The sequence below is a fragment of the Pleurodeles waltl genome, chromosome 6 (assembly GCF_031143425.1).
Source record: "Pleurodeles waltl isolate 20211129_DDA chromosome 6, aPleWal1.hap1.20221129, whole genome shotgun sequence".
Lineage (NCBI taxonomy): Eukaryota > Metazoa > Chordata > Amphibia > Caudata > Salamandridae > Pleurodeles > Pleurodeles waltl.
Window position 1 is genome coordinate 683786590 of NC_090445.1, and position 15987 is coordinate 683802576.

The following is a 15987-nucleotide window of genomic DNA, read 5'->3' on the forward strand; positions in this document are numbered from 1 at the left end:
ATCTGACATATTTTTATAAGTCTTTTAGTTTGATCAATGCGTGTCTTGTTTTGACATGGCTTTTGTAACACTTTATTGTTGTGGGAGCTACCAGGCCCTCAACATTGTAACAAACACTGGCAAAACCCCCCCAAAAAGTTTTTGAACTCTAAAAGCACACATTGCCACCAGCGGCATAACAAAGGCCTCGCAGCCGCCTTCCAGGGGGCCCCTTCAGCACAGCACCTGCCCTGAGTGAGTCTGGGGAGGGGGCTCCTCCATGTTCTTTACAAAGGGGCACCCTCCAGTTTAGTTACGTCACTGATTACCACTGTAGTTCCTGACACTGAACAAAACTACTTTGTGTGGCAATATGCTCCTTGTGGAAGAGCAGAATGCGATCACTCACAGTAAAGCCAGCCGAAAGAGAGAGAAATAGAAGTTTAATAAAAACAAAATGTCTTTGTTAACACCAGACCTAATTAGGGACCAAGACCCACATGCAGGTAGCTTTATGCATGTCGCAAACAGCGACTTTCGCTGTTCGCGACATGCAAAAAGCACATTGTGATGCACAAACCCAGTTTTGCGATTCGGTAACCTGGTTACCGAATCGCAAAACGGGTTTGCGACTCGCAATTAGTAAGGGGTGTTCCCTTCCTAATTGCGACTTGCAGTGCAATGTAGGATTGTTTTGTGACCGCAGGCGCAAACCAATCGCAGTTTGCACCCATTTCAAATGGGTGCTAACACTTTCGCAAAAGGGAAGGGATCCCCATGGGACCCCTTCCCCATTGTGAATGTCACTGTAAAAAAAATTTCAGAGCAGGCAGTGGTCCAGCGGACCACTGCCTGCTCTGAAAAAATGAAACGAAAACGTTTCATTTTTCGTTTTTGTTATGCATCTCGTTTTCCTTTAAGGAAAACGGGCTGCATTACAAAAAAAAAAAAAAAACTGCTTTATTGAAAAGCAGTCACAGACATGGTGGTCTGCTGTCTCCAGCAGGCCACCATCCCTGTGAGGGCCGCCATTCGCAAGGGGGGTCGCAAATTGCAAACCACCTCATGATTATTCATGAGGTGGGCATTTGCGAAGCCCTTGCGAATCACAGATGGTGTCAGGGACACCATCTTACATTCGGATTTGCGACTCGCAATTTGCAGGTCGCAAATCTGAACCTACCTACATGTGGCCCCAAATTCTTAAAGAAAGTCACAAAAGTGCACCCATGGTATATGTCGTACCCCTATAAAATATTTGTGAACTGTATTTTAGCATGGGTAAATACAATGTGTAGATTTGCTTATGTAAAAATCTATTGAGCATTTGCAAGTTCATTTTCCCTCCAGCCACTTTCTTCCCAACCCTGGATGAAGTTCTAATTCTGCCACTGTCAGGAGTAAATGTCCAACCTTTCTTATTATGGGAAAATATTAGAGAGAACCTGGTAAAAATCTTTAAAACATGCATGTTAGTAGGTTTGCAGACTCAAAGGCATTCCAGCACTGGAACTATTGCTTACTGCTTCCTCCAGCCCCAGTATGCAGATCTGCAGAAAGGTGGCAAAATAAGGAAATTGCTACAGTAGGGATTGAAACTGCAAGTATTCAAGCCCTACTATGGTAGTAGCCCTGGCATAATCAGAGAGGCTATAATCAGAGCACTTACATAATGAGATTGCTGCCATAATTTGTCGCCACACTACATGGCACCAAAGGGACAAGTAGATCTTTTTACAGGACAAGTAGATTTGAGAAGCAACCTGTCCACTGGACAAGTAGATATTCTAATAAATTCCACACCCCTGGCCAGGCTGACTGACTGGTTCTTTCCAGTCAGGAAGAAGCAGATCCATTTTAGTGTGTGTCTTTTGATTCTGATTTTGTTTAGACATTAGATAAGGATAGGATGGGAGACCATGCCAGATGATGTGGAGAGGTCCAGGATGATGGGGGCCGCTGTGTCTCCTCTGTCCAAAGCCGAGTGGATGTAATTTATGTCAGCGATGAGGGCAGTATCTTTTCTGGTAGTATATCAGTTCTGGTAACAGAAACTACTTCACTTGTCTTGATACATTAGAACATACAGTTTTGAGTTAAAAAGTGCCCTTTTAGAGTCCAGATTTTCAATACACTTGAGTACTTATCATCCATTTGTTTAAAATATTTATTAGCTGTGTTGCTTCAATGAGGACCCATATTAATGTGTCCTTGTTGAGCTCTGTGCTTCAGCCAGATTCCCGTAAGCAGATCAGTGGCCTTTGTGAAAACATTCACATAGAAGAGACATCCTATCACTACGAAGAGAGATGGGCTGTTGTTTGAGTTATATATAAATGGCATTGATATCCCCATTGAGGAATAGTAGTGATTCCCTTTGGGCTTGCAACCCCCACCCACACTTAAAGCCTATGTCATATGCAGCAGTCCATGCAGCAAGAGCGTAGGTAGGGAAGATTCAGAAGTAGCTCAGAGGAACATAAGGGCTGAGGTGGGGGAACCGAAGTCAGAGTGAAAGAAATAGGAGTAAATAAGCACAGCCTAGCATGCCTCAGCCTACCACCAGATTTTCTGCAATGCTATTAAAGGTGTTCTGAATAATGGGGTACTGGGACCAGGTGGATTACAACTTCCTTTTTAGAAGATATTCTGCGATATTTTGGCCCCACATTTGACAAAAATCTTTTACTTCTTTTCTGACATGGGAACAGTGACATTCTGTATGATGCAATCCATGCTAACAGGTATTATGAAGCCAATAAACACCCTCACCTGTGTAGTACTTACTGATCAATCGCTGTGATGTCACTAAGGGCACAATTACGACATTGGCGGTCCGAGTACCGCCAGTGCCGTGGTGGTGGTCAGAACGCCACAGTGAAAGCGGTCTGGCCACCACATTACGAGGCGGGTGGGCAGACCAGGCAACCCACCGCCATCCCCGCCAGGATTGGAGATGTTGACGGGCTAACGGCGTGTGCAGGTTGTAATCAGCCAGGGCGGCGCTGAACACAGAGCTGCCCTGCTGATTACAACCTTGTTCTCCGTACAGCCTTTTCATGGCGGTAACACCGCCATGTAAAGGCTGGCGGAGAACAGGTGCAGGGGGTCACAGAGGGGCCCCTGCCCTGCCCATGCAGGGCATTTTGAGGGTTCTGGTGCCCCCTCAATTATGAGTCAGCAAAAATGCTGCTGCCACTTTCCTACTGGGATAGTTTGGTTAGCCCAGCAGGAAAGTCTTATGGGGCTAGCGGGGAGGTTGCCAGCATGGTGGCAACCACCCCGTTGGGAGTTTCGCCGACAGGTGTTCCCATCCTCCAAGAAAGTAATGGGGCCCTACGTTTTCACAAATACACTTTAATATATATATTGTATGGTTGATGTCACCCTAAAAAGCAGGTTTTATCAAAAATAGGCAATTAGAAGATAACACCAGAATAGCTTACAGTGTTATAGACTAGGCTAGCCATGACGATATTCAAATGCTACTTTTCACACTTAAGGCAGTGAGTGCAGTTGGTTAGGATATTAGGCCACATGTGCAAAGCCCTTTTTCAGTCACAAATGCTCTGATTCAGAGTTTGTAACCAAAAAACTGCTTTTGGCAATGTACTAAACCCATTTTAGGAGTTGGTTACGTTTACTAACTTCTAAGTAGGACTTAGAAATGGCTAAGGAATTGCTGAATCAAACCGGTATATTATAGGCATCCCTTCCAAATAGCGATTCCTATTCATATGTACCAATTTTGTAGGACTGAAATAGTGGTCATAAACAACTGAAAAGCTATGGACCCCCATGTTTGAGTGGTAATCCATGTGAAGCAGTTTGAATGTTAAACAAAAGTAGGTTTGGGAGTAGGCAATGGTCCACCAAACCACAGCAAACAAACAAAAAACTTTTCTTTTTAAATGTAGCCCAGTTTTCTTGAAGGAAAACAGACTGCTTTTTGAAAAAGAAAAAAAGAAAATACTTTATTGAAATGCAGTTACAGACATGATGGCCTGCTGACCCCACCCTGTGATGGCATCCAGTCATAGTCATTTGCAATTTGCGATCTACCACATTAATATTTATGAGGTATGTATGTAGGAGGCTGGCCTGGTTTGTAGTGGGTACCTATGGTACTTACACCTTATACCAGGTCCAGTTATCCCTTATTAGTGAAATGTAGGCAGTGTCTAGAATCCAGACTCTTGAGGGGTATCTGTAGCTGAGCAGCCAAGGCTTATCTAGGAGACATGGAAAGCTCATGCAATACCACTGTAGTCACACAGTACTCACACACATGAAATAAAAAATACTCAGTGTTACAAAAATAAAGGTACTTTATTTTGGTGACACAAATGCCCAAAATACCACAGAGACTATACTCCCTTAGGAGGTAAGTAATACACAAATTATATACACTAGTATGCAGAAATAGCTGTAAAAATAGGAAACAGTCCAACTAGTGAAAATCACAATAGTTAGAAATGGGCCTAGGGTGAACACAAACCATATACTAAGAAAGTGGAATGCGAATGTCGGTTTCCCACCTAGGCAATTGTAGTGTGTATAGGGGCACTGGGAGTATTAGAAAACACCAAAGGTAAGTAATAGAACCCACCTCAGAGCCCAGGAAAGCAGGAGTTAATCACAGTAACTTCCCTAGAATACACAAGAAAGAAGATAATGCAATAAGCAAAAGAGACTGCAAGACACCAATAGTGGATTCCTGGACCTGAAGACCTGTGGAAGAAGGGGACCTAGTCTAAGAAGCGCAGAAGAGTCCAGGGAGAACAGTAGCCCCTGCTAACTCGGATGAAGGTGCAAAAGAAGAACTACTGCTGAAGAACAACAGTCAGTACTGCACCCAGGAAGACGGATGCAGGTTCCTGGTTTGTGCAGATGATGTTCCACGCTGGATAGATGATTGCAGTCTGGTTTGCTTCGCTGGATTCCACCAACAAGCCTTGGCACACGCAAAGCTCGCAGTCAGCGGAAGATGGAACTGCCAGGGACCAGGAGGGACCTGGTGCACTCTATCCAGGAGAGAGAGTCGGAGGGGGCTCTCAGCAACTCAGAGAGCCCTCAGAAGTCCAGGCAGCGTGCACAGGAGTCCCACAGCACAGGGACAAAGAAGGTGCATAGGGGGCCCAAGCAGCACTATAACAAAGGGTCCCACGCCGCTGCAGAACCATGCAGGAAGCTGTGCGTCGCAGGATAGAGTGCTGGGGGCTGGAGCTGAACAATGCATGAAGAACTTTGTGGAAGGATGCCAACAAGCCTTGGCAACTGCAAAAGACGTGGTGCACGGGGATACTGTCTTGCGTTGGGAGGCAAGCTCTTACTGCCACCAAAGTTGGACAGTTGGACCTCAGGACCGTCGGTACCACTTCAGTCCACCACCACGCAACTCGTCAGGAGAGGGGACACATGCCTCCCGTCGTCGATGCAGAGAGGTGCCTGCTGAAGCAGGGGAGTGATTCCTTCACTCAAAGGGAGATTCCTTCGTTCTTCTGGTGCAGGCTGAAGACAGGCTGTCCTCTGAGGATGTACGACCTGGAAACAGTTGCAGTTGCTGGCAGGAGCGGAAGATACAATGTTGCAGAAGTCATCTTTGCTTCTTTGTTGCAGTTTGTAAAGTTCCTGGAGGGTCCAGATGCAGTTTCTTCGGTGAGAAAGTGAAGTAAAGGATGCAGAGGATTCCTGCTGGAGTCTTGCAATTTGAATCTGAAGAACCACCCAAGAGAGAGACCCTAAATAGCACTGAAAGGGGATTGGTCAACTAAACAGGTAAGCACCTATCAGGGGAGGGCTCTGATGTCACAGCAACTCAGATGCTCCCAGAGGCCCCGGCCAACTTGGAATCCAAGATGGCAAATCCCAGGGAGCCTATGGAGGAGCTCTGAGCACCACCCCTGGGGTAGTGATGGACAGGGGAGTAGTCACTCCCTTTTCCCTTGTCCAGGTTCATACCAGAGCAGGGACTGGGGGTCCCTGAACCGGTGTAGACTGGATTATGCAAGAAGGGAACCAAATGTGCCCTTCAAAGCATTTCCATTGACTTGGGAAGGCAATCCCTCCCAAGCCTGTAACACCTATTTCCAAAAGGAGAGGGTGTAGCACCCCACTCCCAAAGGAAGTCCTTTGTTCTGCCTTTCTGGGCTTGAGCTGCTCAAGCTACAGGAGGGCAGAAACCTGTCTGAGAGGTGGAAGCAGCTGGGGCTGCTTGGAAAACATCAGAAGGCTGGAATGGCAATACTGGAGGTCCTCTAAGGAGCTCCCAGAGTGCATGGAATCATACAGCCAATGCTTGCAAAAGCCTTGGGATACGATTCCAACATGTTTGATACCAAACATGCCTATGTCTGGAGTTACCATTATGTAGCTGGACATAGGTAGTGACCTATGTCCAGTACACAAGTAAAACGGTGTCCCCGCACTCTGGAATCTGGGAAAATGGACCTGGAGGTCGTGGGGGCACCTCTGCTAGTGCATGGGTGCCATCACACACAGGTACTCTGCACCCTGCCCTCAGGTTTGGAGGGCCTGCTATAGGGGTGACTTATAAGTGACCTAGTGCAGTGTAAATGGCAGTGAAAGAGTGCATGCACCTTTTCACACAGACTGTCATGGCAGTCCTGTTGAAGCCTTTGCATGGGCTCCCTATGGGTGACAAAAGATATGCTGCAGCCCATAGGGATATCCTGAAACCCCAGCCCTGGGTACCTAAGTACCATATAGTAGGGACTTATAAGGAAGCACCAGTATTCCAATTGTGGGTGAAATACAGGATTACCAGTATGCAATAACCATTATTTAAGGGAGAGAGCATAACTACTGGGGTCCTGATTAGCAGGGTCCCAGTAGACACAGTCAAACACACTGACAAACAGTCCAAAAGTGGGGGTAACCAAGCTAGAAAGAGGCTATTTTCCTACAATGTCTGGTTCTAACCCAGAATGAGTCAGATGTTTTAGAAATTAGCTATTAGTACATAGGTCACTTCTTAGAAATATTTACTGGTCGCAAAAGTACTGTCCACAGTTTGCGATCAGTATTTTGTAATCAGATATTCACACATCTAGCCCTTTATTTTTAAGGTTTTGGAAAAGTTCAGGTTAGGACCAAGAATGATCTCTTTTATAAAGGCCACTTTTAAACATCCATTCACTGTTAAAAGACAGGTCACACATGTTGGAACCAATTTCCTTCTTTAAAGGAATAAAACAAGACTACTCCCATCCCACTGGTCTTTTCACTTAAAATGGAACCTCTTACATGTAAAGTTAAAAACGAATCAGACTAGCAAAGGTCTGAACATCCAATCTGGCCACATCAAAATGGCATTTTTCATAGAATATATATGCTTCCTGGCCAAACCAGTGACATCAGTACCAGCCTTACTGACAGAACTTCAAAGTTTCAACAAGGTGTCTGTTTTCACGTTTACTTATTAGAATTCAAGTGTTATGAGTGCAGCCACTAATTGGATGGATATAAATGAGCCAAATCAGAGAGTGTCTAGGCATAGTTCTCCCTCACATTTCTCCAAAACGTACGAATGCCTTGACCCTCCCTTGCTTTTATGGATGTGGAGATTTTAGAGATTTCTTGGATTGGAAGGGTTCAATTGATTAAACAGAACTTTGTACCCCTGACGGCTCTGTGTGTCAGGGTTGTTCTCCCTGTTGCTTTCCTGCACAGACATTATAAGGAGACTTTGGACATTTACTTGGAATGACAACACCCCATGGGTAGCCAAATCTGTGGTATTTACATCTTCTTATGAAGGTAGATTGGCTATTCCAGAAGTTAGCAGATGTATCTTAAATCACATAACGTTGGTCCTCCCTTAGCATCTCCTACATGGACCAGACCCTTGTATAGATTACAACAGGGAATGAACAAAGCACCTTTCTCTGAATGTACCCAGATACACATAAAATCAAAGACCTCTCTACTGTCCTCTCTGGTCACTTTGGGCCACATGTATCAATTGCCGAATTTGCGATTCGGAAATTGCGAGTCGGTGTGACTCGCAATTTCCGAATCACAAATTCGGATGCAGAACGGTGTCTCAGACACCGTCTGCGAATCGCTATGGGGTCGCAAAGACCCACCTCATTGATATTAATGAGGTGGGTCACATTTTGCTACCCCATAGCGATTCCCTGCACTCACAGGGATGGTGGCCTGCTGGAGACAGCAGACCTCCATGTCTGTGACTGCTTTTTAAATAAAGCAGTTTTTTTTTTGTATTGCAGCCTGTTTTCCTTAAAGGAAAACGAGTTGCAATACAAAAAAAATAACGAAACCATTTGGTTTCGTTTTTTCAGAGTAGGCAGTGGTCCATGGGACCACTGCCTGCTCTGAAAAAACATTTTTGGCAACATTCACAAAGGGGAAGGGTCCCCTGGGACTCCCCCCTTCCCTTTTGCGAATGGGTTACCACCAGTGTGACACTGGTGGTAACTGCGAATTGCTTTGCGACCGCATTCGCGGTCACAAAGCAATTTAGCATTGTGGTTCGAGTCGTAAATAGGAAGGGGACACCCCTTCCTATTTGTGAGTCGCATTCACATTTTGCGAGTCGGCACATTGCAAAATGTGAATGAGCATCGCGATGCGCATTTTGCATGGCGCAAACTGCGATTTTCGCAGTTTGCACCATGCAAAATGCTACGTACATCTGGCCCTTTATCACATTGGAATTAGGTTGTGAGAACCCATCAAATAACTAGCTATCTATCTCCTCTGACACTGGTAGTTAATAACCCCGACGTCCTACCAGGTAATACTGATATTGGATATTGAAGGTGGTCTCGATGACAGCCCCTCTGCATTAGAAGCACTGATCAATAATGGTGCTTTAAAGAACAGAGAAAGATGTGCTAACAACTTTGAGCTAGGCGTGAGGCACTTTTATAGATTGACCTAACTACTTCACTGGCCCCTTCTTGGCAAGGCGCAACAAGTTAAGGGGGCTGGGACACCACAGCCACACAAGACCGAGTCAGTGAAGGAACAACAATGTGGGCTGTTTCCCGTTTGTACTGCTTATTAGAGGTGGGTCATTCCTACCAAACACTGACATGTTAAATATTGGCCAGTGGACTTTCAGTATGGAATGCAAGAAAAGGCTGGCAACTCAATCCTCGATTTGTACAGTAAAATGTATATAAAATGATTTTCAAATGGTGTATGGTGTCATCTTCAGCATTCTTATGTTCTTCAGGGGTTGTGGGAAAAATAGTTCATATTTGTGCACGTGGTGGGCGTTCAAGCACATTTAAGTATTTTGGAGATAGAACATCACCAACATTCAGTTACCTTTTGATCTACTTATTATGCTTTTTGAGGCATATAGATGAAGAGGGCCTGTGGTCACAATCCTCTTCAGCTACTGAATTGATTCCTCACTTACTATTTGCAGCTAAATTATCGATATCTCAGAAGTGGAAGGACGCTGATTTCCTGGACATGGGACTATGGTGGGCAAACGTTTGGCACATATGTGCCATGGAGAAATTAACAGCAACTATCTGAGACTAAAATATGTGAACCCCTTTTCACACTTATGTTAAGAGACGGTTCTCAGTCATGCGCCGTCATCCTCGTCTACCGTTGATTTTTACTTTGGTGAGGAGTCATCACTGTAAACTCTTTGGTGAAGAATACACTTCATTGGTTGAACAAAAGGCAGCTGTTTTTTATTACATTTAATAATGTCAGTTACAAATGATACATTTTCTTTCTACCCCTCTAGTCATGCTAACTAATATGATGCCTGTTGGAATAAAACCTTTGACCCATTAAACTTACGAAGTTAAACAACCTTAGTTTTTCCAACTTTAAATAAAGTTGTGTAATAAACATTCTCTTTAAATCTCTTGAAATGACTCCCAATGTTCTTCTGGCTCATTAAAGCCCTTCTTCAAAATAAAAACAAATTTGGTTTCATAGCCTTTAAACAATGTTGTCTTGTTAACCCAATACCAAACAAATTATTTTTTATAAATGTCACACTTACGTCAAACTAAATTAGAAAAAGCGTTTAAACTTCTTTAGTTACATCAATTTATGATCCCACTTGCTGCTTTGGATACCTGTGATTCAACAGTACTCACTTCATGTCAGCATATTCAGTACTGGCAGTGGTTGTTGCTGTAACTGAATCCTGCCTTCTCCATGCCTCTATGAACCAACCTCCACCCAGATGTGTCTCATACAACATTTCACTGATGCTCATTCAACCATACAATACAAAAAGATGATGGATGGAATGCTGAACATTGTCAAACGTTCACCCCCAGTTACAGATCTGGGTTTAATCCACCGTTATTTTGCTCACCATGCCATTCCAGTGTGGACCCAGCCATATGCAAATCAGCCTTGACCCTGCTCCCCATGGGAACAGCCCAGCCTGAACTTTCAGGCCAGGTCCTCCCTGAACCAGAACACAAGCATTCTGGGACCGGTTTCAGGGTATCACCACTCATCAGCCAGGCTAACTTTAAACTAGTGAAGAAGCGAGCACAGGTTCACGTCTTGGCATACTTTTAATACATCACTAAAAGATGGTGGATGGAATGCTGAACATTGTCAAACATTCAATCCCAGTCACAGATCTGGGTTTAGTTCATTGTTATTTTGTTTGCCAAGCCATTCTAGTTTGCACCTATCCATATGCAAAAACCATAGGCAAAACCCAGACTGATTTGCATATGGCTGGGTGCACACGGGGGTGTCATGGTGAACAGAACAACTATGGATTTAGCACAGATCTGTGCCTGGGGGTGAGTGTTTGAAATGTTTCAGCACTTCGTCCATCAGCCTTCCGTGTTGCTCATTCAAACACACCAAAAGACAGTCTCCTCTTAACTGTAGTTAGTATCAACAACTATTTCACAACTTTCACTGTAGATTTCTGTTGATAGCTTATCCTTACCACACACATTTCAAATCAGCTTTTTCATTGCAACCTAATGGGTAAAGTATTTGTAACACAGTAATCTAAAATGTTTCAGTTTTTGCGAAGAACTCCTAAGAAAGAAGGGTTTGCCCAGATGTGGGTCCCAATTCTGATGAGCTAATACTCAAGCTTTCCCTCACTGAGGAGGTTCAACAAGGCTGAAACTGTTCTGGGGTTTTGTTTGTAGTAGTCTAGTCAGTAGCATTTGTATATAACCAGGTAATAGTGAAAATACCCTGATGTGATTTCCAGTGGATAAGTAGCAGGCATAACTATAATGTGGTCTATGATAGAAGAGTTGTGGTGTCATGCACGTAAATTGGTGTGGTTTTCCTGGTGTGTCATGGCAGACTTGTAGCTGCGCATACACATGGTCACATGGTGAGAAAGAAAACTAATAAAAGATACAGACGTATTTGTTAATGTATGCCATCTTTGTGTGACCAGTTAATTTTTCCTTCTGGGGTACAGTAAGCGTAGAACTGTTTTTTTGAAGCTTAAGTTAAAGAAATTCCATTCTGCATGTCTTTATCTTTTCTAGCACTGTTTTAGAGTTTAATTATCTGAACTTAGAAAGCAGTCCCACCACTGTGCATCTGTTTGAGGGGGTTGGGTGGTAGTGCCAATTTTGAGCTTAGGATTCCATTTTGTTAGTATCATTGAAGTTTCACCTGAATGAAAGCTGGTCCGATGCTGTGGAAGGCTCTATAAGCAATTTAGAGAGCCTTGAAGGTGAGTCTGGTCACAGAAATCAGTGGCTATGGGTTACCAGAGCAGAGTTTGTAAGGCTATACAAAGTGTTAGGCGTAGCATTTGTCTAGCTGGTGCTTTCTGGATTCTCTGCTGTCGCCGTATTAGGTAGAGTGCCTTGGCCTAGCCCAGGCACGAAAGTACCATGGTGATGATTGTCTTGATTCCCTGATGGAATACTAGATGAGACACAATATGGCACAGGTAATTCATGCCAACGATTCACTTGAAGTACAAAAAAAAGTGATGGGTGAATACTTGAACTGATCTCAGACACTGGTAATTAGTCAGGGCCACACCCCAATCTATCATTATTTTGCACAGTATGTCATCTCAGTTTGGACCCAGCTATATGCAAATCAGTGTTGACCCTGCTCCAATTGGAGCAGTCCAGCCCAGACTGCCAAGCTAGGTTCTCCCTGAGCTACAACACAAGCATACCAAGACCGGTTTTGCCCTAGTTATGGGCTCATCAGGCAGGTAAAGCTTGGATTCAGTAGCACAGTTTACATGGGACACACATCTGGGCATACCTGTCCCTCTTAGGGCGACACATAAAGTACACAAAAAAGTGAAGGGTGGCATGCTTGAATTAATCTCAGCTACTGGAAATTACTTGGGCTGCCAGGGACAGTCCCTCCATTAGAGCAGAGGAGCATCAACCCACTGAAATACCTCCAGAGATGAAAAATAAAATGGAAATTAAGTTAATTCATTACCATTTTACTTTTCCTCAACCCATCCTGAACCAAGTGTTAGGACAGGGTGAGGCCTGCTGAGTGGCAGTAGCAGCAAGAAGGGGTGGTGGGCAACCTATGCACTGGTTTAAATAGTGCATGTCTCTTTGGACGGCCGTCTTGCAATGGCCAGCCAGACATGCACATTGGAAACCTCTCTAACCCAGCTGTCAGAGACAGCTGGGTTAGAGAAAGCACAGCCTCCTGTGCTCTTGAGAGCACTTTGAGAGGCTGCTCCCTCCAATCCTAGTGCTGCTTTCATGCTGATTACCAGCATGAAAGCAGTGCCAGGATTGGTTAGGGGTATTTGCTGGAACCTGCGAACCTGGAGGAAACATAGCAGAACATGGACCGGAGCAGGAACGTCGTGCAGCAAGCAAGGTAAGTGGCAATTTCGTTTTTTATTTACTGTCAACACTCACCTTGGATGCAAGCACCCACACACCACCCATTTCCTGCCTCCCCCCACTCTTAAGTACTTGCCAACTGCTGCTGCGGGCCACACCCCAACCCATTGTTGTTTTGCACACCATATCACCTCAGTTTGGACCCATCTATATGCATATCAGTCTTGACCTTGCTCCAGTCAGGACAGTCCAGCTAGAACTTCCAAGATTGGTCCTCCCTAAACTGGAACACAAGCAAACCAGGACTAGTTTCGCCCTAGTTTTGTTTTTGTTTTAGAAGATTTACTTGAAGCACTAGAAATAGTTTGGAGTCCCTGATTACTCATATAATTCTGTCAATGTCATTGGAGGTGGTGCAAGTTCCTGATGCACGGTGGTCATAGGATGATAGTGCTCTCATTGTCCGCAGATGAAGATCTTGGTTTTTGATGAGTTATGTTTGAAGTGGTTGATCTGAACTTGTCAGTCCAGTGCTTCAACATAGTGTTGTAGACTATAGTCTAAGTCTACTGGGTTTTTTAGGTTGAGAGTGATTCAATTCGAGTGTCATATGAGTAGTTGTAACAAGTTGTAATGAAGGAATTAATGCACTACGAAACTGGGCTGAGGTGCCAACTAAAAAGGAGCGGAGGGATGGCAGAACCTTGCAAGATGCCAGAGTTGGTGCGGAAGGGAGTTAAAGTGTATGCTTGAAGCAAAATGAAGCTTCTAGTGTCAGAAAAGTAGAAGACGATCCAGTTGATGATGGTTTGTATGCATGTATTTATGTGGTATTTGTATAGTGTGAACCCAGCCAAAAGACAGTAGAGCACTGTACTAGATCAAAATCAAACGTACAGTCAACAAACTTGCTTCTGGGAGCAGAAGTGGTCCGCTACTGCATTAGGTTCTGGTGGTCTTTACATAGGTATATCTGCATCTCTTTCTTAAATTGAGGTCAAACTGAGGCAGTCCTGATGAATATGGAGATGTTGCATAGATTGAGCAGCCTGTTGCTTTGTTTTTTTTATTCTCTTAAACCTCTTTGCTTTCACTCTCCTGGTGCCCCAGTTGTGGGTGTGCCAAGATACACAGGAGATGTTGTATTTCCTCACATTGAAGGGGTTTCCACATTTATTCAAGGCAACCTAAAAGTGGAATTTCACCAATCGAACATTTACTTTCTGCAAATTAATTGGAATTCCATACACAAAAAATCATTAGTGAATCTCCTATGTATTGGTGATATATTTTTGTTTGTTAATATTTGTTATTTTACAGGCAAAACAAAGAATATGATATTTTAAATGAGTCACGCTTAACTTTAAGAGATTGCCTAATTTGTAAAGCATATCATGTTTTCCAGGCACCAGTTACGTTTTGTGATGTGGTTGCATGTTTCTCTGAAGAGGAGTGGACGCTTTTACATCACTGGCAGAAGGAACTTTACAACAATGTGATGAAAGAAATCAACCAAGCCCTGAGCTCTCTTGGTGAGGTTACACTCTGTCTTTGTGTAAGGGTATAGCGTATGAGTTGCCAGTGTCATTGTTTAAAGGTGTCACGTCAATGTCAATGGGCCTGATAGTCATCCCGTCCGGATTGGAGATCCTGGCAGGGACGGCGGTAGGTTGGCAGGTCTGCCCGCCAAACTCATAATGTGGTGATTGGACTGCCACAACTGCAGCGGTCCGACCGCCACCACAGACACGTAATAAGGCCCAATATGTTTTTTCATATCTTTTTTTATTTATTGTCTTGAAAAATCACTGGCACAGAAGAGTGCAATGTGGATATTTTTAAAGCAAGCCTGCCATCTTTTCCATTTGTGCCACCTCAAAAACACTGCAAGGTTGCGCATGCTTTGCAGGTCTCACAGTCCAGAAACATGGAGCTATGGTTGCCTACTAACTATTTCTGAGTTGAAATATCAGGAGCATACACTCTCACTTGCTGAGTTAAAAGTTAGTGCATGCGCCGAAGACAGGGCAATATCCTTTGCATTTCTCGAACAGCTGCAGCCAGTAGAGGCTCCACAGACTGCCAGTAATACTACAAGTGTGGCACAAGCGCACCTTTCCCTTTGAGGACTATGTTGCCGATCTTCCAATAAAATGCAAGTTACTGATAAAGAGTTTGCAAAGTACAACAAACACAGAAGCGGTCTGAAATGTAGGATGCTTTCACCCTTGGGAATTTCTTCAGCGTTTGATGTTGGCACCCCACATCTTTTCTATATTACTACTACTGGTGCATTTATGTATTTTACATCAAGCTGTAAATTATTATTATTTTTATTACAGGCCCCCTTATTGCCACCTCTGTGTTTTCGTTACGACCAAAGGAAAAAGAAGACGAGTGGCTGATGGGCCATCAAGAATCAGATATAAGAGGTAGGATGTGAGTGTGAAAGAAAGAATGTGATCTGTAAGAATACCAGCAAAACCGTTGTAGGTCTTTTCTTCAGATACACATACGAAAAGACCATTAATATGTGGGGCTTGATTCACAAAGGTAACTTACACTTTTGAGTAAGTTTAATACTTTTTGCTTATTCACAAAATCTAAGTGTAAGTTACTGATAGAAAAGAAATAGTAGTCAGTCCAGTACCCCACATGACCAACTATTGGAATTGCAACACTCGTAGGAAATGATGGCTGCAGGGAATTCAAATAAAACACCATAGGAAATAATGTGAAATTCAATTCAATTATATAAAATAGTGAAAAATATAAATACATATAATTTGCTATTATGATATGTGTAAAAAGTACATATTTATTATTTCATTATAACATACTTTTCTACCCTATTTTAAAAATGAATGCAACAATATTTCTTATGAAAATATAATTAAATTAATGGTGTTTGATTCTATACATCACTTTTAATAAGTATAATAATAAACCCTATAACAAATTGCCTTGTATGTCGATGCTGTGAAGTTTTTTTAAAATTGTTTGTTACTACATGTCACTATACTTAAATAAATTCTTTAAAAAAATATAATAATAAAATATGTTTTTCTTTAGCAGGAATTTTATTTTAAATTTAAACTTCATAAATATCTTTAATTTTATTTAAGTAATTTCTATTAATTAAAATGTTTTAAAAATTCAAATTAATTGTGCTGTAACATTTTCTATTGTGCTTTACATTCAAAATAAATATATG

General features: G+C 43.1%; 1 protein-coding gene across 1 annotated transcript in view; it reads left to right on the plus strand.

The window, feature by feature from the left end:
* The window catches only part of LOC138300155 (zinc finger protein 25-like), a 110191-nt gene that overhangs the window by 7132 nt on the left and 87072 nt on the right, over positions 1-15987 (plus strand). Inside the window, exons 2-3 of the mRNA XM_069239113.1 lie at positions 14179-14305; positions 15116-15205. Of these exons, the coding sequence (XP_069095214.1) occupies positions 14179-14305; positions 15116-15205 (217 nt within the window). The remainder of the gene's footprint in view (positions 1-14178; positions 14306-15115; positions 15206-15987) is intronic.